At 37.8% G+C, this 26,085-nt stretch overlaps 1 protein-coding gene across 2 annotated transcripts; it reads left to right on the top strand.

The window, feature by feature from the left end:
* The first annotated feature begins 419 nt into the window (after positions 1 to 419).
* On the top strand, positions 420 to 25,202 carry vps37ba (VPS37B subunit of ESCRT-I a). Of its 2 annotated transcripts, none has more exons than XM_028457585.1 (4): positions 420 to 639; positions 12,380 to 12,545; positions 21,223 to 21,305; positions 24,028 to 25,202. In XM_028457585.1, the coding sequence occupies exons 1-4, from the start codon at positions 535 to 537 to the stop codon at positions 24,508 to 24,510; spliced, it is 837 nt and encodes a 278-aa protein (XP_028313386.1). In that variant the 5' UTR covers positions 420 to 534; the 3' UTR covers positions 24,511 to 25,202. The 2 variants fall into 2 exon arrangements, with proteins under 2 accessions (XP_028313386.1, XP_028313385.1); XM_028457584.1 differs by having other exon boundaries at positions 422 to 639; positions 12,374 to 12,545.
* Positions 25,203 to 26,085: the final 883 nt, after the last annotated feature.

The following is a 26,085-nucleotide window of genomic DNA, read 5'->3' as shown; positions in this document are numbered from 1 at the left end:
CAATTATTGAAAGATTTACACACAGCGTAAAATTAAATTATGAAATAAATGTGAACAATATGGGCCTATGGGAAGTGGTTAAATGACAATCATTAATTCAGCAGTGGCTTTTGTTGTTATTAAACTTGATGAAAACGTAGTTTATTTGACCCAAATCGCATTGTTGTTCAACTACATTCAATCTCTTTATTTTTAAGGCGATTTTAAATTGATCGGGGCGACTGAGCTATATGAAATACTGTATTATAAATACTACAACTATTAATAATTATATTAATTATTATTATTATTATTATTATTAAGAATTATTAGTTCAACCTGAAACCAACATAACATGGGGTTTAAAGCCGACTAATACTCGTTTCATCCACTAGTGTGGTTCCTGAATAGTGTTTGTAAACAGTGAGAGTTGATATTTCCCACAGTCCGTGAAGGCGTCGCGGGGCCTGTGCTCTGAGCTCTTCCTGTAACAGTGTGAGTCAGCTGTCACCGTCCGAGCGGAGGGAGCACCAAGACGCAGTAGCGGCGATAAAAATGTCTACTTTAGCAGACAAGTTCGGCTCCTACACGATGACCCAGCTCAACGAGGTCCTGGAGGACGACGATAAGCTGACGAAAATGATCCAGGACCTGGACGAGGTGCGTGCAAAGCCGCTGTTAGCTCCGCTGTGGTCTTCTTTCTTTTTTTTCTTCTTTCTTTTTACCCTCAGTCTTTTGTTGTGTTTTCTCCTCACACGGAAACGCGACGCAAAGACCCACTGAAATGTAGATTTCTGACTCCTGAGTCACAGAGAAGGTCTCAAAGTCCATCAATCTCCTAAAAACATGTTTAACCCCAGACTGTGAACGGGATTTTGTTACAAGTTTTCAACAGGCGAGTGTTTACGGGTGTCCTGGTTTAACATCGGTGATGGAGATTGGTTGTGGTGTGAACAGCGACACTTGTGCAAATATTTAACCCAAAGCGAGAGAAAATTAGCCGAAAAAGAACCCGGCCACTTTATTAGACACACCTCCTCTCCCTCAGCTAAACAAACAATCACATGATGAAGCTCCTCGGTGTTTAAACAGGCTTCAAGCTTTAACCGTAAAGTGTCTAAAATGATCGTTATCATCATTACTTTGGTCGACAAGAGCTTAAAAAACAATCAAATACTGGCTGACTAATTATTACATTACATTTACACTGACAAATTCTTAAAAAACACCAAAATAAATTATGTCCAATCGGGGAGTGTGTCAAACTCATGGCCCGGGGGCCAAATCCGGCCCTTTGGATGTACTGTACTGAGTGCGCATCGTACTGAGATTGTATATGCGCATGCGCGGGCATGTGCGCACTACCGGAAAATGAATTTTTGCTAAAAAAAATATTAATTCATTTTTGTTTATTTTTGTTATAAAAGTGAACGGACATGTGTTTTATTTCTTTATTGGATTAGATTAGGGTTATAATCTCAGTACGGAGATAAACTAAGTACGTGACACCGGCCTGCAGGAGAAAGTAAAAATTACAGAGAAAACATGAATCATTGTGTAAATGAAACTCAACACACCCGGTTAGGGCTGGGCAATGTATCATGATTCAAGATATATTAAGTTTTCTATTTTGGCGATATAGAAAATTACAATATCGCCTATATCGAGATTTATCTATATATATTTTATTTTACTTTGTTTTTATTTATACAATCACACAGTACAAATCACATCATACAAGTATTTAATACGTTATTATTCATAGAGTACAGTCAAACAGTGTCCTTCTTTACAATGTTTCCATATTTCTCAGATATATTTAATTATGTACCACATCTTATTTATTTTGGGAGTCATCAACAAATTAAACCAGAATTATCTTTCTGGTTAGACTTTATTGAGATTAATATCGTGTATCACCATTTTTGGAAAAAATATCAAGACATGGTCTATGGTTTTGGTCCATATCGCCCAGCTCTGTCCCGGTGCTTATATTGCACGATGGCAGTCGTGTGTAATGTTAAACTTTTGGGGAAAAAAAGTCAACATTCTTACAAAATCCTTAAATTTTTCTCAAATTATGACATGTTTCCCTTAATTAAATAGAAATTGGTCACAAAATCGAGGACATTTAAAGTGAAGAGACTGTTTGGACTAATATCTGTCACTTATTGCTTGGGAATTGTTGGTTTTTTTACATATTTTGTATTTTATTTATACGTAGAATTGCAAATTAAGGCACAATAATGTTGAAATAACATGTTTTCCCGCACAACACAAATTCCGGTTTGTGGCCCACTTGAGATCAAACTGCTCTGTATTTGGGCCCTGAACTATGAGTTTGACACCCAGAGGTATTGGAACAAGTTAGTTTGAAAGTTGAATTAGTTGGTTAGCTGCGGTTATCCGTGATTGCGGAAAAAAATGTAAATCAATTTCTGAAACAAATGGTAATATTGTTATTATTAAATTATATAAAATAATATCGAGAAAATATCACGCATTTACACACATCTTTTCCGCTGTTAGCGGGTTGACAAAGAGACGGAATTGTCCATTTTTGCTCAAAATCTTACGCAACATAACGCAAAATGACAAACTTCCCCTTTTTAAGGAGCAAATAGCTATATGACATGGACTAAACCCTCGCCAACATGTTTTGGAACAATATCACACTTAAACATAGAATTTTCTACTGTAAAACATGTGGGTTATTGTATAGCAACTTAAGCAAACGGACAACAAATCACGCACAAAATCTTGCGGGATTTCAGTGCGTAGATTCAGCACAAACACAGTGGAGAAATATATGAAAATGACATAACCCTAATGACAATAGGTCACATGAATAATCTTTATTTTGTTTATCTGCTGCTGAAACTGTGCAAATGTCCCTTTTGTGGGAATAATAAAGGTTGTTTTTTTCTTTATTTAGCATGTTTGGCCTGATTTTGGGAAGACAAATATACAAATACAATTGTGAATTACATTCCCATCAGAAGACTAATAATTACATTTTGCCTTTAAGATCAACACTGCCGTGTTCAACTGAGATAAGCAGCTAAAGCAGAGTTTTTTTGTCTATTAATATTGTTTGTCATAGTATTTGTCAAATATTCTATTTCATGTAACCTAAAGTAGAGAAGGTCCAAATTCAAACTGAGACAAGAAGACTTTAACTAAGCAAACTGCATGTTAATTTCATTAAAAGTGCTTTTTATATTTAACTAATTTTGCCCAATCAGTGGCTAATCTTGATCAAATTGGCCTGTTTAACTTTTACATTGGGATTAACTACAATGTCTATTTACAAGTTGTTATGATTCACTGTAGGAAAAAAGTTTCTTTATTGTTTTGTTTGTTAAACCAGAAATATTAATTTAAAGAAGTAAACAATATATTTAACTGTTGCATGGATGTTGTATTATAATTTCTAAAAAATGTTTTTAAATAAACAACATATGATAGACCATTTTTAATGAAATTATATGTTTTTGTTGCATTTGTGTGCATTCTACTATGTTAAAAAAAAAGTCTATTAAAAAGTGAAAATTAAATAATAGAAAATAAAATTGAATAATGAAGATTATTTAATGTAGAAGTTGTGGCTAAAACTTTGAAAACAAAACAAGACTCAGAAAATTATATTGCCATGTTATTTTGATAAATGTAAGATTTTAATGATATAGGTGATATAAGTGTTTGAGGACGTGTTTTTTATCAGATGAAGGTGTTTGATCTCAGCGTTGCGTTCAGGCTCTTTGTTTTTTATATGGACTGGGCGGTCCCCAGTGACGGTCTATCTGCTCTGTACCTTGTCAAAGTTCCCCTCTGGAAAAGCGTCTGATAAGCCTCACATTTCCCACATACACACAGCAATGAGCTGAAGGTTTTACTGCAGACGGATAGTTGGTGTATCAGCAGAGGAGGGCACACAGATTAGAGATTTACACACAGTTGGGGCTTTGCTCTGTTGGAGTGTGGATTTTAATCCTGCTGCTTTATCAGTCTTCATAGCTGCCTGCTTTTGGGACTTCTTTCCCACTGCTTGTGAGGTCTGGTGGAAATTCTTCTCACCTCCCTCTTTTCCCCCCACAGCTCAGACCAGATCTCTGATTGTAAACACTAAACACACACACATGTTGTTTGCTCTCACTTGGTTTGATTTAGGGGTGTTTAACTGTCTGTTGAGATGAGAAACAATGAGTGATGCACAGCTATGGATGAGCTGGATCTAGTGATAGACCGATGCGGGCTGCTGCCTTCGTGATGCGCATTATTTACAGAGACCAGAAATATTTTTTGTTCTACATCACCTGTTTTTGATATTTGTTAAATATTTTTTACTTTTTGTCGTTCTTCCTCAACTTTGTTAATGTCAATAAATCTTCCTTTTTTAAAAAAAAATTGAGACTCACACCATTTGTTATCATCTTTGTGTAAGTTTTATGACGTAAATTGAGGGAGCAAAAGTAGTATCAGCTCCAAATATCAGCTAGAGAAAATCGGCAGTTCGTATTGGTCATCGGCTAAGGCTGATGGGAAAAAATTGGTATCGGCATCGGCCTCAAAAAATCCATATTGATCTACCCCTAGTTGGAACATCTTTGACTGATGACTGGACTGACCTAAAAACAAAGTTTACGGCCAGAAAATAAGTTGATTATTCATAAACAAACTAAGTGCACTCTATACTTAATTTATTATATTTTTTTGGACTGACATTGGCTATTAAAATCTTTACAAACGCTGTCATTTTGTAAAACAATGGTAAATTTGAGTCATTTAACGCACAAGTGTCAAAATCAAACTAAAATGAGTTAGATGCCCCTGTTTTATGGATCCGGGTACATGTGAATCACTCAAGTTATCAGCAGCATCACCATCCCCGACTGTTTTCGGCAGAGGCCTCTATCTGGATCCTATAACTAAATCTATTGGGTCCTAAGTGTTTTTAGTGTTTAATGGTGTTTCCTGCATTTAGTCAGTAACTGTGTTTTTATTACCCTTGGAAATTCACAAAATCTAAATAGTGCAATAAAAACTGGCATTGGAAACGCCTGAATTTGGAAAAAACACTCAAATATAGCAAAAATGTTTTTATGCTTTCATGAGGAGGAATTTCAGACGTTTCAATATTGAAATGTGTTGCAAAACCGCTATGGAAAGACTTTTTCACAGAACATGATGTACATGGTCACATGATGTGAGGTACCTGGTCACATGACATACCAGATCACATGACGTGAGGTGCCTGGTCACATGACCACTTCTCAGAGAAAACATGGTGCGGTACTAGTAAACAGAAGAGGAGACTGGGACATTTCTTAGCATTATACTTCATTACTGCCACATTAGATGTGAAACAACAAAGGAGTGTTATAAGGAGGTTCTGAGCGTCCTTCTTCCTGCAGCAAAGTCTTGCGGGATGACATTTCATGGAAGTTACGAAGCTCCTGCCCAAAACAATGTTCAATGGAAACCCCCTCAAAGCGCTATTACACTTTGTCGACATTTAGAAACATCACTTTTATTTTAATCTGCAATGGAAACCCAGCTCCTGACTCAATTAAGATGAATCCTTTAAGAGTGCTGTGTTTATGGTGTGTTTTTATGACTTTGTATTCCCAACAGCAGCAGCCTCTCAGAGGACTCAAAAGAGCCAGATTAATAGAGATAAAGGGTGGCGTGAGTCCTGATTCAGTACAAACACTAAACCCTTAAGCCGGATTGTTCGTTTATCGTCCAGCTTTACAGTATTATTCCAGACAGTAAGTGTGCTGTTGTCCTCTGAGATGCAGGTCACCAACCAGTCCCACATGTTTTGGTTAGCTTAGCACAAAGCATTGATTAGCTTGAAGGAAACCTAATGTGTTGAAACTTGTCATTTTGATCCACACCCCATTTAAATCCTCTCTGGTTTAGCTGCCCTGTAAACTCTACTGAAGGTGGGGCGTGTTTCACCTTGCTGGCTGATGACGACCACAGTTGTTGTTGACTTATGTTAGTCATGAGATTGTGTGAGGGATGGGTGAAGACATGCCATCTCTGTAAGCTACTTTCTGGAGTTGGAATAAAGGTAAAGGTTTTCAGGAAACAGCTGAGAGGCAACGAGGTCAGATACAATACAATCAAGTAAATCAAAAGTCTGGTCTCATGCCCAGTTGGAATTCAGAAATGGTCGCCCTTCATCATCATTTGGTATCTTTTGTTTGGGAAAATGCTGAACTTACTGCATTGAGCCGTTAGATGGGCTTACAAAGTGAACATCTTGTAACTGGTTGGTGCAGCAACACTAATTGCCTTTTCTAATTGTTTGGATTGTTCTGTGACTGAACAAGTGTGTCAGTTTCAAGTAAAAACTGAACGACAGCATTAAAGCCTCACTTTTGCCACCAGTTATTGGTGTTGTAGTACTCCTTGAGACCAGATTTTACAGGTCTCGCTCTTGTCTCGGATTTGAAAGCATCTTTACTCGGTTTTGTCTCTGTGTCGGAATGCCCGAACTCAGGATTTTTTTGTCAAGACCAGCACTGATTTCTGCTGTTCTTCAACTTTACTAATGTGATAATGAGGAAAAGAACTTCGTCAAATGAATTGATTCATGTGTTTTCTTTTGTCTGTCAAATGTATTTTAAAGAAACTAAAACTAAAGAGGGAATGTTCTTTTACTGTTCAACCTTGTCATGGTTTTTGAAATAGATTTTTTGGCCTCGGTCTTGACTCGGTCTTTACTCTCAAAAATTTTGGTCTGGTCTTGGTGTTTTCTGGTCTCAGATAATGTGGTCTTGAGCACAACACTACCACTTATAATGATCACCACTTGAACTCATGGACCCAACAGTAAAGTTGCTCTTTGTGTGTGTGCTTTTTCCCCTCTACACGTGATATCATCACCTGTAACAACAAATCTTCCTCCTCATGTTGTTTTCTTATATTAGCCAAACATAACCTGTCGTTATAAAAGCTCAGGTAGTGTTTACTGATTTAAGTTGTTCAGTCAGGACCTAAAAGAACTCTGTTCTCGTGAAGTACCGGTATATAGAAATCTTTATAGATCTAGCTTCTTCCCAACGTTGTTAGAGCGTCTACTATGAATGTTTAGTGTCTTTAAAGAAGTACAATGTCTTGTGACGATATCATTTGTTCTTTCTCTTTTTCATTAATCCCTTTTCCTCGTAACTTTGTCCCAACTGGGCCTGGCTCTGCACTGGACAGCAATCACTGTACATTTGTATGTCGGTAACTGTCTGACTATTCTTAACTTATTTTAGATGTGGATTCGTGTTTTGTTGCGAAGCGCGTTCAGCCTTTCCAAGTACGCAAATTTTACTGAGTTTGGACTGAGTTCCCTGGAGTATTTGACCTTTGACGTATAGCACTCAGACAAGCTGAGTGCAACCAATAGCTTGCTTGTTGATTAACTAATTCTGGTTTAGTCATTTTGGTCTGATTAGGTATTGCTTCTAAAGCTATTGCATAAAAAGTTAATCTTATACAAGTTACACAACTTTCTAATGTCAGCACAAGCCATAAATGGGTTTTTCCATCATACATGATGAAGATGGGATTTTTGTACTATCAAAACAATGTCATCTGTGCCATTTGAAGTTTGGTATAGTCAGAACTTTCATAGCCGTGAACTAATGAGCTCAAAGGTTTCCACCAAGCCCTATAATATGTTGAAGATATGTCTTTAATAGTGTTTATCTGGCTTAAGTGGATTCATTGTGAGTGGTTTACTGAGGCTGGGTAGTATGGATAGACAATATGAAATAAATAATTCTATGATATAATCAATAAGGTAATAAAGTCTTACTAGAAAAATAACTTTCGGTCAAAGTCACTGGTGGAAGATGCAAAACAGACATCGAACACGTATGGCCACACACTTGCCGTGTCCTGTTCCTTGTTGTCTCTAATAATCTGTATGAGAGGGCGGAGCAGAGAGAAAAAGAAACTGAGAAATTAGCCAATCCTAAATCTAATATTTTAATGCAAAATGAGCTTTAAAGTAAAGCTATGTCCATCAAAACTACATAGTCTTATTTTAAGTCACGTCTGAGAACATCTGAGTGAGTATCTTAACCAGTTTTACTGCTGAATCTTAAGCATTTAGATTTGTGGACTTTAAAGTTGAAATGTATCAAAAAAAAAAAAAAAATTATGCATTTTTAAAAACAAGATTTAAAGAAAAATGTTTCCCAAGCTTAAGATATTGTTTCACTGCCAATATTTTCCTTATTCCTACATTCAAAATTAATAGTTTGTATTTATTTGATAATCTAACTTTTTTTCTTTTTTTTACCAGTTTAATATTCATGTTGGATAACAATTTTGTCTTTTGGAATAAAATATATTCAAAATTTTCATTTTTCTTCTCCTTATTCAATTGTTGACACATTACAAAAGAACGTTTTGGGTTTCCATTTGGTTGTAAATGGATGATATCGTTGGATTGGCATGTAAATAATAAAATATAATATAATATGTAATATCGGTTGACATCGCTATCAGATTTTCTACAAATATTGGAAAACTGATATGTGCTGTTTTTTCCATTAGTGAAGTTGAAGAAGTAGTCTTATTTTACACAGATGATATTTATTTGTGAAGTACTTCCCGTCATGCATCACATTAAAAGTAGGCGTAACCTGTTATTTCCATGGAGATCAATCAAATATATCTACGTGTCTATCAGTATTGGTTAATATTAGAAATCCAGTGTTGGACAATGTCGGCACATTTGATATCTTCCAAAAGCTAATGTTTGTCAAGCATCTGTAGTGTAAATGTTCACATTTCTCCTTAGAATTAGTGTTATATAGGTCTTCAAGACATTATCTGCAGTCACACGTTTATTTGTTTTTATTCTTGTTTATTCTGTGAAGTTGCAAGAGTTTTAGTCACTGTGAGGTCTCACTGAAGCACTTTGAGTGGGAGATTAAGTGTATATTTATTTTGAAGATGTCTTTGAGCATTTTCAAAGCAAGGAAATGGTTTGTTTTGCTCTTATAATCCAAACTCTGATGGAGCTGAATTTTAAAGGTAAACCAACATCCTCAGGAGGTTTGGGTTTGATTTCAAACAAACTTTAATACAGTTTGACTTTTATCATAAAGGTGTCTAAATACACCAACACTGGATTTGATTCTTGTTGGAATCTACCAGCTTCATCTTTCTCTGTCTCGTCTCCCTTTCTTTCATACGATGAGATCAGAAGCCTTTCAGGCGGGGGAAATGTCAGCACAGTTTTCTAGATACAACGTCAAAGCCCCCCTCGTTTTAAAGATAGCTGCTCTGGTTTGACAGCACTCAATGTTTTTATGTAATGCGTCATAAAAGCAACGCCTGTACAATCTGTTAACGTCTCTCCAGTCAAAGTCAAACCTGCTGCTTTGAGTCATATTACTGTATATACTTCTGTGAAGTCGTCACAAAGCCCATTATCTTCTGTTTCCTCCTGTTCTTTGTTTGGGTGTGTTCTAATAAACATTCTCTCATGGTGACATCGGGGTTATCTCTTCCAAAAACTGTCTGTTCATATGTGATATCAGTGCATCTTTCTCAGCTATAGGGATGTTGCCAGTTGACTATTTTTCTTGTCGACTATTCTGATGTTTTCTAGTCGACTACTCTATTACACAAAATTGTGATTATCTTTTATTAACATTTAACATAAATAGCATTTCATAACTATAGAAAAACAGCTATTGCATATCAAATTATTAGTTTGAATTAATGATGATCAAAAGCGGGTCTGAAAATTGATGATGGATGGATGGATAATGACGATCAGACATTTCTTGTATCTTTAAAACACCTAAACATGCTTTTAAATAACACAGTGTAGGCTACCGATTTTATCTGAAATTTATGTTTTACTTGACGAAGTTAAAAGATAATAAATGACCCAATTGTTTGTTAAAAAAAACCCACTAATAACCTTCTAAATAAAACACAAGCTTTCATTTTAATTTTTTGCTGAGATTTATAACGGCGACTCACCTCACAAATTTAGATCCACAGATTATAAAACTCTATTTTGGTCGTATCATTTTTTTTCCCTTTTATCCAAAGCATAAACGGATGTATTAACAAAGCTACTGACTTTGCTTTTTCATTACCAGACTGCCTCTGAGTGCGATGCTGTACAAATGTTGTCCTCGTAGAAACACTGTCAGTTTTTACTCGCACTTCACTGTGTATTTTTAAAACTGTCCCACGTCTCACTTCTGTTTTCACCCACGAGTTGTTGGCTGTGTGTGTGAATGAGTCACTGGAGAAGCAGCAGGAGGGTTTTTCTTTATTCAATTGCTCAGTTGTCACTGGAGGAAATTTGCTCTTCCTTCTCAGCTTCATCATTTCAGCGCTGAACAGTCTTTAGGTAATTGTTACATGATGAGGAAACATCTCAAACCTGCAGTCCTCCAGGACTGGCTTTAGACAGTATTGGTTGCTATCATTATTCAGAAACCGGCATTTCACAAACTTGCACATCAAGGCTGGGCGATATGGACCAAAACTCATATCTTAATGTCTTTTCTCAAAATGACGATATATGATATTAATCTTGATATTTTTAACTCAAAGTCTTACCAGAAGGATAATTCTGAGTTAAACGGGCACATTTGTTAACAAACAGCTGCACTATATGTGTCTCTTTTGGCTTTTTCACCTATAAGGGACAGATCTGTTGTGTGAACTGCTTTTAATGTGGTTCTGAGAAGTAACAAATGCAGCGACTCCTAAATTAAGCATTTTAATACAAAAATAAGCTACAAAAGAAAGATTCAACAAAGAAAAGAGTCGCTGGTCAGAATATTTCATTGACCAAATTTGAAAAAAGTTGATTTTGAAGGGGTTTTTCATTCTTCTCTATGGAATTGAATATGACTTTTTTTTTTTTTTTTTTTTTTAAACATTCATGATCATTGTCATCATGAATCATGAATTAAAAGTCCTGCGTCCAGGGTACTGGGTTACATGTAGGATGTATTATGAATATTAATGTGCTTGTGTTAGATATATTATGAATATTAGATTTCAACTTGTAAATGCCTCATGCAAACAAAAACTAGGTGAGAAAATACATCATGCTAAGAAAAGTGCTACAAAATAGACAGAAGAGAAGCCACAATTATACTAATATAATGAACCAAAGGCCACCATATAGCATAATTTTTGCAAAATTCTCCACGGTGGGGGCATGCCCCCCAATCCCCCAGGCGTCGCGCATCATCGGCGCGCAGCGGCGGCACCTCGACGCAAGTTTTAGCCTTCTGCTTTTTTTTTCTGGACATCTCTGTTAGTATAAATACCAATACTGGGATTGGCTCTAATTTATCAGAAAGGATTACGTGACTGGACTTTAATCAGGTCAGTGTTTGAATGTGGTTTGTATGAAATACGGTAACGTCGACATGGTGAAAACAAATACTCTGACTTTCTATGGTTGACTTGACTTACTTGGAACTGAATTAGCTAACGGTGCAGCTCGGGTGAGCTCGTTGTGATCACATGTCGCTGTGGTTTTCATGCCAGGACAGGTTGTAAGATTTGTCTGGAGTTATTTTTGTTCACCTGTGCTACTGTTTTTCAGCCTCCTTCCTGTTTTTCACAAAGATGTACCAGAGATGTTTTTGCAATTTTCAATCAACAATGTTGTTATTAGGGGTGTCCCGATCCGATATCGATATCGGATATCGGTCCAATATTAGCCTGAAAACTAATATCGGATACCGGATTCAAATTTCCGAATTCTCCAATTTTTTTTTTTTCCCTCAATTTGTTTTTTTTTTATTTTTATTAAATTGTAGAATACTGTAGATATTATGTTGAAGGTTAAAACGTATGTAACCAATTGGTTAATAATAAATTCAGTCAGTTTTTCTCATACCTTCTGTTGCTGACTATTGTTCTCTGTTTGAATAACATCACTTGATCAAGACATTCCACACACACAGACATTTTTTAATTAAAAAAAAAAAAGTGTGTATGATTCATGCTGATATCGGATCAATATCAGTATCGGCAGATACGGAAGGTATCATATCGGAAATGAAAAAGTTGTATCAGAACATCCCTAGTTGTTATGGATTAATATTACTCTATTCTTAAAAGAAACATGTTATTCAAGGATTCAAGCAAAGGCAATAAGACTCCTTGGCTGTTAGGTAGCCATTTTTTTATTACAGTGCTTATTGTGGACGGGCTCATTGTAATCACATAAAATTGACCAATGACGGGAGGCGCAAAGAGATTCACGTATCATTGGTCGATGGCTAATGATTTCGGCATTAACTTTAGATGTTGTGGCTCTGCAGACAATCAGTGCTTATTGTCATCAAGTGCATTTATTCGGATAGATGCGATGTAACATGTTTGTCTTTAGATGCAGGGGGTGCAGCAGAGCAAAGAGAGGACGCTGGCCAACAACCGAATCCTGGCCGAGCAGAACCTGGCACTGCAGCCCAGACTGGAACACAAGAAGGAGCAGCTCACCAAAATCTACAGCAGCTTGCAGGAGAGCTTCGAGTCCTTCCAGCTCCGCAAGTCCACTCTAGGTAGGACACGCCGCCACACATTGTTTATTGATCAGCGTATCACAGGGTGGTGAATAATTAATGCAACCCAGCACTTTAGATGGTAGAAAACTTCATCCTTGAAGTCATTGAGACGTGATACTTGAACAGAAACGGGTCAGGTGGAGTTTGGTAAAGGACTATTAACAGTTTTCACAACTTTAGTAGTTTAGTTTCCTATAGAAATCCAAATGCAAGTAATTGAGTATTGTTTAAGGTGACAATCTTCATGCCTCAGATTTTCCTTTGACAAAATTACAGAATTTACATGCTGGAAGGGAAATGGCATTTTTTTTTCTTTCAGAATCAATTTATATTTAAGTTTACTTAAACAAAATCAGTCCAAAGGGTGTACATGTCGTATCTCACTCTAGAGCTGAAGATCTTTGCCCCAACCCAACCCAGTCATTGGGTTCTGTCGGGTTCAGTCTTAAGGTGATGTGCTTTGATACGCAGGAGAATGATGCACCAATGGATGTTTAGGATGTGAATCAAAGGCAGGTAATGAATGAAACATTCATAAGGACTGGTTCTTGAGCTGTGTGTGTGCACAGGTTTGAGTAGTGTCATGCTGTAACGGGTTTGGGCTTGATAAACAAATCAGGTTTGACTGTTGAGCTGCAGAATGACCCAATTACATGAAACCTTTGACCAAGCTCAAGCATAATAAATCAGGCAACAGCCACCTGTTATCTTCACTGCAGGAATATTTGCTAATCATAATGGTTTAAAAGAGTCTTGCCTAGCTATCTCTATCAGGACTTTAATTTAGGTTTTTTTTTTTCACAACCTGAAACCTAGCAGACAGTGCTTTGTTATGTTGGCTAATAGATTTAGTAATAGGATATAAATGCAGGTTTGCACTCAGGAAGCAGATTAAAGGATCGACCTACAGTATCCGTACTCCTCCAGGTACTTTAGATACCACAGCTTTATTTCACCTTAGTGCTAGTTTAGATGATTGGGGAACACCTTTCTTTTTATTTTGATTATTTAACTTTTCATTTTCACTTCACTTTAGCTTGTCAATGCCCATAACCCTCTGAAAACAGGTCAGGGTCCCGTCCCACCATTTAAGAAACCATTCTAGATTATCATCATGGAGGAGGAAAATTTAGAAAGCCCAATTGATATGGAGTGCTGATGATTGACATTTGCCTAAAATCCCTTTAAATGGTTAAATAGTTTAGATTTTTGTGTAAATAGTTTACTTTGAGTCAGAGGTGTCAAATTCATTTTAGTTCAGGGGCTGAAAACAAGTTTAATCTCAATTGGGCCGTAGATTTCACGTAGGAAAACCAGCAATTTCAACATAATGCACCTTAGTTTGCACTTATATATAATTGATATTAGAAAGTGTGTAAGGAACCTACAATATTTAAGCAATAGGTTAAAGATTTGTCTGTAAAATTGTTTGATTTTGTGAAATTTTTAAACTGGGTAAAGTTTGTGGAATAATTTAAAGGAAATTGCAAGTTTCTGAAAATTTTTGGAGTTCTTTCAACAATTTAAGATGAAAAATAAGTGCCATCATGTGATATAAGCATTATATTGTGGAATGTCATTTCATTTGTGTCATTGGAGGGGCTGATATATCCGCAAATGAATTATTTGGTAATTTACACAATCATTAATATTTTCCGTCATTTTTACATTCGCCTGCGGGCCAAATCGGATGCTCTAAAGGGCCTTGAGTTTGACACATGTGCTGAGACATTAAAAGACAAATTTGTTTTAGTCTGCAGTTTTTTTTGTATATGTATAGTATTGTTTAAGTGATTTGTCATTGTGCTTTGGCTTTAAGATGAGCGTTACACACACACACATTGTTAACACAAACAGAAGAGCAGAAAAGACAGGTTTTTCTAGTTTCCACATTTCCTATCGCAACCAAATTTATCGAACTCTGTTCCCCATTCAGATCCGTGGAAACACTAAGGCCAGCTATAATATTCCTCTGTGACACACCTTCACAGCTCCTCTTTGTGACAATACTCATTACCTTGTTGACGCAGTGGTTGCCAGGCATCACTCTCAACACAGTCTCCCTGTGCTTCACTGATAGTTAGATTAAGCCCTCTGCACAGGCGTGCTGTTAAAGATCAGCTTAGTGCTGCAAATATTTAGTCACTTTTATGTTATCCACGCAGTCGTGTCAGTCGAGGTCCAAATATCAGTTATAGTGAACGTGGACCTAAAGTAGAATTTTCTGCAACATAAAATAGACTCATTTTGGCTCTAAAGTTGTTTATTAATAAAAAAAATAGTATATTTTTGCAACAATGTGATTAATATGTTCTGTTTGTGTGTGTTTGGGATGTCCCGATACAACTTGTTGCAGAACAAATTTGTACTAACACTCCACTTGTGTGTTTACCAAGTTACCATTTAGTACAGATACAGATATTTTATACTCTATAAAATAAACAGTTATAGTGTTGTATTGTTTTAAACAATACAATCTATCAACTTCATTTATAAAGCCCTTTAATGACCCAGAGGGTAGCCAAAGTGCTTCACAGTAAACAAATTAAACATCCATTGAAGTGCATGCCACCCAAAGGAGGTTAAGTATTATTAACGTAATAGACAAGGAAATGAAGAGTGTCCCAATGCTGCTGTACAAGACGTGAAGTTTGGGAACGATGGTGATGAAGGATGGTTTATGTTTATTGGTCTGATTTCCTATCTGCCTGGTAAAATAATTTAAATAGATGTCTTCTCGATAACAAAACACCTCAGCTATAAAAAATGACAGCGTATGAATGAAATATGGAATTAGACCATTGATCTACACAGTATATGTACTTCACATGAACACATATTCCTATAATACCCAAAGTACGATTCAGATAGAAGGAGATAAACACTATTAATATCAGGAACTTTAATTAGTAACATTGTCAACATAAGGACTGTAAAGCTACCGATACATGAGAAAAAGGCAAACTTGTGCAAACCGTGTTTACGGAATAGAGTGAAAAAGAAAATGTCAAAAATAAAGTTGATTACATCTCAAACAGTAAACATAAACAATTAATTAAAAATTGATTAAGTAGAAAGGGCAAAATTTAACTGTACACAATTACCTATAATGCGTTGTATTTTTGTAATTTTTACTGCTGATTAAAAAGTGGCAGAAACAGCACAGAGCCACAGAATCTCCATGCAGCTAATAAGTTAATACATCAGTTACATTTTATATCCATGTCCATTAATTGGTGAGGCTCTAATTAGTCATTTAACTTTGACAGCACATCTATTCTTTATTCATCTGTGAACAACTAGGTCAAAATTTGGGGGCTTCTCATGTAGTTCTGGACAGTAGCAGCCATATGGGTGGATCATTATTATTGATCATTCATAACAAAAACAATGGCTTTGAAATAGCCGTGTGGTTGTGTTGCTCATGCAGGAGAGTCTGATGACAGTGTGGTGTTATTGCTCTGTGGTTTGTGTTTTGCCTGTGAGTCTTTCATCATATCTAGGTTACCCAGTGCCCCCCGCCTCACAGGCACTCGCCCTCATAGTGGTGGATTTGCCACGGAGCAGCTGGGAGAGTTCCAGCCGTTTGACCCAGATGTAGGATTTATTAAAACGTAATGCGTCTGTTGTCACCGTCCTTTTCCACCTCCTCCTTTTTCCAGGAAATGATCCACCTCGACATGAGCCTCTACTGTCAAGTTAGGCTTAACGTGCAGAGTGGAAGGTCAGATTCTGCCTTTTCCCTCCCTCAATTCTCTGTGAAGGAAAGCAGTGGTTCATTGTGCTGGTTTACAGCGTCTGGATGAAAGGACTGGGAGGAGGAGAGAAAGGAAGGCTTCAAACTCCCCTCCTCTTCTCCCTCCGTTCATCTGTTTCACAGCATTATGATCTCGGGACTCAGACAGTTGTTGTGGTTGTCAGAGAAGCTAAGCTTTGTATGGAAGGAACAGCTCGGAAACCCTTTAAAGATCTCAGTATGAAGTAGTGCTGTTGATTGATCCTGGTCCAACTCTCCACATTTTAGTCATAGTATTTCAATTTGGCGTTTTTTGTTGTAAAATGTCAGTGACTGCCATCTATTGGTTTAAATCCGGCTATTACAATTGATTTTTGCTATTGGCTGAGAACAAGATCATATGACGTTTTGGGACCATCTTGCATCACAAACAATCACTGCTAGCCCCGCCCCTTTTATAAAAACTAGCACCTGTGGGCTCTACAATCTGTGGTGAGTAGGTTGGATTGTGAGAAGAGTGAATAGAGAGCTGTAATGAGTAGCTGGTTAACATAGCATAGATTGTTCACTGGAGATTTTATAGTATAGACTGGGCGTGTCTTTACTGCTCCAGGAGCTCCGCCCATAATCAATGGCATTCTTTGAATTTCCTCCGAGTGGCAAGTCAGGAGAGATTTACTCTTCAAAAGCCAGTAAAAATGTCTTACATCAGTGTTTCAAAAGTAGGATTAGATTTACTTTCTAACACTACAATTCATCTTAAATCTTAAACATTTACTTTGCCCTTTGTAGTAACATCACGCGATAGTGGAAACTAGCTAGCTAGCTAGCTAGCAGGGCCTGTTGGTTAGCGGTCACTTTCCTGAAAGGTGGGGTATCATGTAAAAATTGCTTTTTCAAGCTTTATATCATGTTAATGTGTCATTCCCTCATGAAAAACATACCTCCAGTGTTGCTCAGAGTGATTCATGTATTTTTTAGTAATATTTGAATCTCCTGCCAGCAGCCATTTTCCTGCTGTTTTGCTCGAGGGGACGAGGCTCCGCCTGGGGACGAGGCCCCTCCCCCCTCCTATGTTCTCTTCTTCAGTTCAGCCCACAGCACCCGCCTCTGCAGATTTAGCATTTAAATTACTTTTTTACTTTTTTAAACACTTTTGTAAGAAACCCATGGCTTATGTTGTCTGTACTCATTTGTGTTCGCATTAAAAAAAAAAAAAACATTCCCCACTTTGATAACCATTCTAATGTATTGTAGTGAACTTACACTGTACCATTCTTATAATACAATATTTTAGTGCGTGCCATCATACTGTATGCACTTTTGGTTGCATACATTATACATGGGCTACATGATTAACAGACCGATTGAACTACATACATAATTAATATTGTCATGGTGCTGTTGCTCAGACTTGAAGAAAGGAAAAATTAAAATTGTTTTATGAGATTTCTGGTTCAGAAATAGGATCTTGGCTGAATGCTTGCACAATATCCTGCGTTGCTATTGTTCAAAATAAAGATTAAAAAAATGTAGAAAGTAGCCAAATACAGCGCACAGAAAAACAGAATCAAACGGTATCCGTGAATGTTTGGATGAGGTACTGAATGGGGAGTGTTCATGGGCTTGTCAGATAGACAAGGAGTTTCTTAAAGAAAGTATCATGAACAGTTTTGCTACAGAGGGAAATTTCTTTTGTTATTTGCTGCATTTTTGAAACTATTTTGGGTAGCATAGTTATTTGCGTATGCTATAGAATGGTACTATGTGCCTGAAAAAAACATGATACCCCCCCTTTAAACTCTATTGAAAATATGAACCAAGACTTTTCCACATGGCTGAAACCAGGACCGGCAACAGGAATGAGGCACAATGTGAATCAAGGCAGTGCAGTCACACATGCAACGGTTATTTAGTGTTGGTGTAACAACAAAGGTTTTTCTCCAAATCATCAAAAATAAAGACAAATCTCATCCTAAATCCCATTATACAAATATAAAGTTATTCACAGGAGAATGGTGGCAAGTGGCAGTGTTTGTGTCCAACTCATTTCTGTTTGGAGCTGTTTCTTGTGAATGTGAATTCAGTCACTCTGTGCACGCCAGTTGTTGGAGCGTTTAACAAGCGGCCATTTCAGTCAGGTACGCAACTCGAAATTCAACCTGATCTCCTGACAAACTGAGCACAATGCACGATGGTGGATTTCGTTCATAACGAGTAATACGAGCTTCTGTGACGTTTTCCACTTGGCCCTGTCTCCCTCCATTGTGTTACGGTGCTTGGAAACAAGACTTGCTGTGTCATTTCTCTTCAAACTGATTTGTTTTTCTATGAAGAGCTACATCAGATGTTTTGTTTCCAAAGAAGTTTAAATTGATTCTTGGTAGGATCGTACATCACTACTTGCATGCTATTTCTGCTTTTACATGGTTGCACATTTGTGCACTGGTGCAAACACAGGTGAGCATGAGCAATCTCCTGAAAAGCAGACAAAAAGAAAAGACAGCGTGACTTGAGCTGTACAATAAGATCCAGTGACAATGACTAACAGCTGACCTGTTTCTTACAATGAGAAAGGGCGTGGTTTGGAAAGCCCACTCCAAGTGCCCAACCCTAGCTCTTGTATAATAATGAAATATGCTGTGTGGAGTTCCCGCTGTGTGATGAAATGAAGGAAATTCTTCTTGCAGCAGTGTGGAAAGTGTTAAACCGGTCTGAGAGCCGTCCTGCCTTTTGTCAACACCTGACTGAGGTGTTGGCCTTTTGTTTATACCTTCTCCCTTTTCACCTTTGCAACTATTAAATAACAGATTACAAGAAGAACAATCCTTTAATGATAGATTTAAAGCTGTTATTGGTACATTCCATTCCCCTGCAATGAAACTCTTATTTTGCCTATTGCATTTAATGTCGTATTTAAAGATGACGGTGACTCACAAGGATTCGTCTTGCCCAGGGAGCTACAGAAACTCTTGTGTGTGTCATTTGACATCGATGTGCGTCATAAGCAAAGTAGAAGGGCACCATTTACAATGCAAAACTGTTATTCACCCATATCATCTCGGTGGGTGTGTCTAAGTGATGAACTGATGAAGGAAACCGTAACAAAACGGGGCAGTTTTGAACAATTTTTAAACATATCGCCTAAATTGATGTTATTGTGAGAATTAACCATGATTTAAAATACTTACATTTAAACACACCAAGGCAGCAGAAAACACCCTAAAGGTGTGAACTACTTTAAAAAACAAAAATGTTAACGCTAATGGCGAGATATAGGCTGAAAGGAATGTAAAATAAAAAAAACTTGATATTTTGCTTTTGTAGTTGATATTTAACTTTTTTAGTTGTATCAAATTTAAACTTTTATGTCGGCAGTATCAGGTGAGTAACACAAATAAAAGATTAAAATAAATTAAATTAAATTGACGCCTTCCTTTCATCCTTACATTTTTCCCAAGTAACCATGTCTCTTCAACTGAAGGAGACAAAGTTAATGCCCAAAGGTCTCAAAAGCCTCTGTAACATCTGAAAAGGTTAAACCCAGAGTATGTCCAGAGTTAAAGTAAAATAAAAGCATGGTTGCTGTTAAATACTGTCAACTAACCATGCTTTTTTACATGGCTTCCCCCACTTGACAAAGGAAGAACTTGACCAAACTCAGGATTTCACTTATTCTTAAGTTTACCAGTATTTGCCCAATGACAACTTCAAGAAAGTTGAAAAACCTTTGAACACAAAACGCAATGCAAATATGTTCATCATTTTTCATCAAACAAGGTAAGTACACATAAATACAATTAGGGTAAACACATTCAATTAGGTAAAAGTATATTTAAACTATTATTTTACTAAATCAACGCAGGTAGGTAATCTGTAAAATGAGGCATTTGAACAAACAGAAAACTAGGTCTACTTTTAGAACCTGTATAACCATTTACCTTGTGATTTTTATACTAATTATAGTTTCATTTAAATTTAACCATTTCTAAACCGAATTACTTTTACTCTGAATTCAATTAAAACAAAATTTGCTATATTTTAAATATGAACTCATTTGAGCCCTTTAAATCCATAAACAAGGTTTTAAGCAAATTATCTTTTCATCTTATCATATAAACAACTCAATTAACTCAGTAAATGAATTATACAATGATGTCAGAGAGAGTCCAGTTGTTATGAGCTCACCAATAGCCCCTTGAGTTAGAGTCCTTTTCCTACGCGTTTGTATAGTGGACATTTCTGCTGTTTTCCAAAGGAAAACATTTATAGGATGTATTTCCCAAGCATACGTGCCCACTGGCACGTACATGGAGCAGTATGTGCGCCTGTGCACGAAACTTTCCCAACTGCAATTTTTGGTATTTATTCCTATCCAAAAATATCATATATCATCCCACCCCTAATCATAACACATTTCCTGTGTGTTCACGGACTGAAAGTTGTGGCAAAACAATGGCGAATATTTATTTTTGGGTTTATACAGAAAGGTCTGAAAACCGCCGAAATTGTGTGTCTCGTGGAGTCAGGTGACGCTACGGGGAAAACCAGGAACCAACTACAACAATGGTGTAAAGGGTTTGCCTAAAGAGAACGCTACATGCCAACTAGGGACAGCAGCATGTTGTCTGTGCTTTATGGCAACAGTAACTGTGGCAACAAAGTAGCAACAAAAAGTTGGATTGTGATGTAGTTCCTTTTTAGTAAGAGACCAAAATTTTTGAAGTCTAAAACTTGTCCTCGAAAAATTCTATTACATTTCTTCTTCACGTCTCATGGAAACTAGTAACCAGATGGTAGGAGTTACACTGCCACAAATGGTCATTTATGGTACTGTTTGTATGGTTTGTAAATGGGCAGAAATATGGAAAAAGAAGAAGTGAAAGTACTCCTTTCCAGCAGTGTAATGATAATTATTCTGTTTTCCTTATTCGACAGACCACAAATCAGGAAACACTTCCCTGGACATCCTGCTGGCGCTTCTGCAGGCGGAGGGAGCCAAAATAGAAGAAGAGACAGAGGTAAGCCGTCATTCATTTCATATACCGTACCTGCTTTTCCAGTTAGGATCCTGCCCCACACACACTGCAGTGTTCTACATTACAGCTTCACTGTTGTCCCTCAATGACAAACTATTCAGTGGAGTGCACAGAAATGTTTCCAATTAAAAGGTTCCCACACTTTTTCTGTTGTAACCTTTTTTGAAAAATAATTTAAAAGATTTATTCCCCACCCCATCACAACAAAATTTCAACAAAGTTGGTAAAATATTTAACCTTTATAGGGAACCACTGCTTCACCCAACCACATGCTTTTTTTTTTCCATGTTTGCATTCATTTCTTCATTTTTTTCTGAGGAAAACAAAAGTGAAACCTTTCTTGAATTCTGCATGACTATGATTGAGAGAGCAGCCAATAGAATGATGAAGTATTCTTCCTTGTGACCATTTCCTCTCCTTTTGGTTAAAAGTATTGTAGGCACTGACTGTAGTCTGGGTAAGAGAGTTGGAGGGTGTCGTCAGCCCACATGCAATAAATTAGCATTCACAGAAGCTATGCACTGTACTGCACATAATAACACCTAACCATACACATTGGTAGATCACACAATAAATCTATCAGTCAATCTAATATTAAACAACTTTATACACTTGTGTTAAATTTAAAAGAAAGCATGTAGAAGAAGAATACTTTGTCATATGTGTACAGCTACATAAACAAAATGTGTTCTCTGCATTTAACCCCTCCCTGAGGAGCAGTTAGGGTTAAGGGACTTGCTCAAGATCCCACAGCGATGGCCAGGTGAGATTGCCGCCGATTGCAAGCCCGCTTCCTTAACCACTAGGCCACCACTGCCCTACAAGTATGTAGGGTAATTTGTGGTATGGGCTCATTGTTACCCGATACCTCCTCCTCACACAGTCAACACTTTTGCTGACTTAATAGTTATAGAGCATTGCCAGTGTCAGCTGTGTGAGTCTCCCATAAAGACAAAGAAGAAACAGATAGAATGAGAAATATGAATTAAGTGACTTTGGAACCCCAAAATGCCTGGAGTAGAACATGGTTCTTCCTTTTCCTTTTGATTTGCCCCGAGAGTTGCCGCTCAGACTAGATTATAAATGTCTGGTTGCTCCAAAATTTGTACTTGGAAATAATAAATGTCATGTGAGGAAAGTACTGAGAACATATGAAGAGTACGTGACCTGGCCCACTGCACAGCGGAAAACAACCATTAAACTTTGTTATGGCTTCTTAAACAGAGCACACAAATCCTCCCTTAGGCCTGCATATCGTTACTTGGATATCAAGTGTTTCCCTAATGCCTGTGTACAAACCTGAACATAAAAGTACAGAGCATTTAAAGAGGACTGTAAAGTTGTAGATGGAGGCAAGCGTCTCTTTACTGTTGGCGTGCTTGGAGTGCACAGACTGTGATGACACAGACAGTCTCATCATAGATAACTTTCTGTGTTGACTCCGTTACCCTAATAACAAACCTTGAATATCTAAACAACAGAGCATTCACACTGGGGATTGTCTGATATATGAAGTGGCCTCTAGAGAAAACAGAGTATAGGAAGAACATTGATGTTGAGCATTATACCCGTGGAAAACACAAAAAAGCCCAGCAGAGTATCAAGATAATGGCATCCTTAAATCAGACCCCAAGCACTACTAGGCTAGACATTACCGTAAAGGGAGTGAATGATAACAACCTGCTGGATGCTTTTAATTCCTGCAGATAATCTCTTTCTGCTTGAAGAGTCTCTTATTCCTCAGGGCGAGATCATAATGCCACAGAAACAGGTTGGTAAACTAAAAGAGGCTGCAGGTGAAAACCGTTGGGTATTCAGAACTTAGAAATGATCAGTAATAAACAGTGTTTCTGGTGTAATGGGTTGTCTCAAAGAGATAAAAACTGGTTGCACAGCATTGTAGAGGTTTGCTACAGATTGTTGGGAGTCTTGTTGAGCATTCTGGTTTCAGGAAGAAGCAGCAGGTCAGAAAAGCACCAAACATAATCAGACACTCTGACCGACCACTTCCTCTCAGATCAGTTTGTCCTGTTGTTTGTCCCCATCAGGAAAACAAATCACTATCCATCTCCTTCTTTCCATCAGCTATTAGATTACAGAACAGCTGATGACTATAAAACGTGGAGTCATTGAATGTGATCAGGGTTGGGGTCAATTACATTTGTCAGTTACAATTACATTTTCAATTACTCATGTTCATTTACAATTAAGTTATGATTACAGTGAGCAGCATTTTTTCCAAATACAATTAAATAATTGTTTAATCCTCAGAAAGTCAATTACAATTACGTTCTCAATTACTAAATTACAATTAATCACAATTACTGTCTGAAATAAATAACCTACTAAAAGTTAACCTTCCTCTTGTGTTAGCTTTCTGTTAGCATCTCTTATGGTAACGGGTCCTCAATCAGCTGTAAAATACACAAAAAACAAATATCTATCATCTAATTTCTTTCCTATTGTTAGGCTTCCTAATCAATGAAAATACATGATTTCATAATTATGCCATAATTGTAATTAATTATCATTTCCATGATTACAATTATAATTGACCCCAGCCCTGATTGTGAGGTATCTTTTTGTATGGGTGATGCAGTGAACTGTAAAGTAATTGTGTTATATGCTGGGAAAGGTAAACTGAATTGTCCCTTTAGTGATGAAAATGTTATTTGATTCTAAACTTCACATCCTCTGTCTACAGAACATGGCCGATTCCTTCCTTGACGGCGACATGACCTTGGACTCCTTCATCGATTCGTACCAGAGCAAGAGGAAGCTGGCTCACCTCAGGCGGGTGAAGATCGAGAAGCTGCAGGAGATGGTGATGAAGGGCCAGTCGCTGCCACAAGTGTCAGTGCCTCCGTCCCGATCCCAGGATGTGTCGGCGGCGGCCGTGCTCACAGACAGCGGCAGCAACTCTCCGGTGCCACAGCCCAGAAGGAAGCCCCCAGCCCCTCCCTCGCAGCCTCCTCCATCTCTGAACCCAGTGCCAGTCCCCACTCTCCCCTCCCAGCCGCCAACCTTCTACGCTGCCTCTCCGTACCCGCCGATTCCTCCTAGAACGGGTCAACCCTACCCTAATGTGTCCGGATACCCCAGCCCTTACCTCTCCCAGTACCCGCCAGCGTTGCCCGATAGGCCCCCACCACGCATGGCCCCACACCCTGGCTTTATTATGCAGTAAGTAAAACCAGTTGCCACTCGGAGGACGGTGTGTGTTTGTGTTGAGGACTGTTCACAGCTGGAGCTACTCTGAGATAAACTTTTCTACGACATCTGCCTTCTTGGATTACAACCAAACGGCAGACCTGGGGCCAGCTGAAGCAGAAGTCCAATAACCTCTGTGGATTAGCATTCTTGTCTCATTCCCTACCAACAACGCTCCCAGTAAAGTTAACTAAAGTTCCTCAAGACCTGAGCGGCTGGATTCTCACCGGAGTCCCATCAAACCCATGGTCATCAACCTGCAAGCTGGCGAGTTGTGACGTGTCGTTAAGAAAATGTACAATTCTCTCAACGCGTTCCTCATGGAAGACCTTCTAAAATGTTATTTCCCACAATTCACAGCTAACGTATATGCAAAGCAGGGAGAGACCCAACTACTGTGCAGTTCAGCACTGAATCCAATCAGGAGAAAACTGCACCGATACTGTGACGTTTTTCCACCCAAGTCTATATTTAAGGTTCAGTTATTCTTCTCATTTAGTACTAATGGAGTTCTTATTATTAGTCAGGATTAACAGGGGAGGGCTGGGATTATGTCAGAGCTTCTCTCGGCCTGGGTGTAGACGGCTGATTGGTCCGTGCCAGAGCAGAATAAGAAGCCGAGGAGAGCAAAAAAAAAAAAAAAAAAGAGCATACATGGCGTGTAGAGCCTCGCCCTAAAGTGAAGGATTTGTGTATAGCCATACACTCCCAGTGTGTGTTGTTTTCTGTGGGTTTTTGGTATAACGCAGCACTCCTATCTTTTTTTTTTTTTTTTTTTTTTTAATAATGTCAACGCCAACAATTTTTAGAATCTCAACCTTTTTGTTTTTCTGTTGCACTGAGCACCAAAGACTCCTCACAGCGGGTCTGTGTTCACATTTTTATTTTTCATTTCTGACCATGTGTAATCGAATCCAACATATCTATGTGTGCGTGAGCCCAAATACTTATATGTAAACGTGTGAGGCAGATATGTCGAGGAGGATCTCACAAGGCCAAACTAAACCTGGCTTTGGGAGGACATTTTTTAAACTTTTGTGCTTAAAACAAAAAAGAAAAGAAAATCACCTTTTCCTCTTTTTCCTCTTAACTGCTGTCGCTGTGCACTGTTGAAGAGCCACGAGTGCCTACGCCTAAAGTGACGCTGATCATCCTGCTGACTGCTCAGTTCTTCTTCTGTTGACAAAAATGGATCCCAGTACAGATAGTCTCCTGCTTTATGATCCAAAGGTGCATGTTTCAGTAATCATCTTTATTTTTAACTAATCAGGAAATAAACTAATGGAAATCTACCGCTTAACATATGCTTTTTAACGCCTCATAAGATGTCTTCTTCATCATGTAGATGTCAGTCCCTTGGTCACATCTTATTGAGGATGCTGTGCTTTGTAATCTGGAGACAATCTGTTTGATTTGTCTAGGCTTTGGTCACTTCCTGCTACTGATTTCACACGCCTCCAGGAAGGACAAAGTTCAGTTTGCTTTCTCATGAATAGAAAGTGATATGTGCCAGAGATGCCCAGTGGTGCTTCTTTTCCTTCCATGTGTGGAT

Source organism: Gouania willdenowi, chromosome 9 (genome assembly GCF_900634775.1).
Source record: "Gouania willdenowi chromosome 9, fGouWil2.1, whole genome shotgun sequence".
NCBI lineage: Eukaryota > Metazoa > Chordata > Actinopteri > Blenniiformes > Gobiesocidae > Gouania > Gouania willdenowi.
Note: the sequence above shows the minus strand (reverse complement) of the source record. Positions and strands in the feature narration are given on the sequence as shown.

Bases quoted from the DNA above. Each gene is read 5' to 3' on its own strand.
- vps37ba (XM_028457584.1), top strand. From the start codon at position 535: ATGTCTACTTTAGCAGACAAGTTCGGCTCCTACACGATGACCCAGCTC. The intron at 12,546-21,222 runs GTAGGACACGCC...CTTATTCGACAG, and splicing joins GCTCCGCAAGTCCACTCTAG to ACCACAAATCAGGAAACACT. The intron at 21,306-24,027 runs GTAAGCCGTCAT...CTCTGTCTACAG, and splicing joins AAATAGAAGAAGAGACAGAG to AACATGGCCGATTCCTTCCT.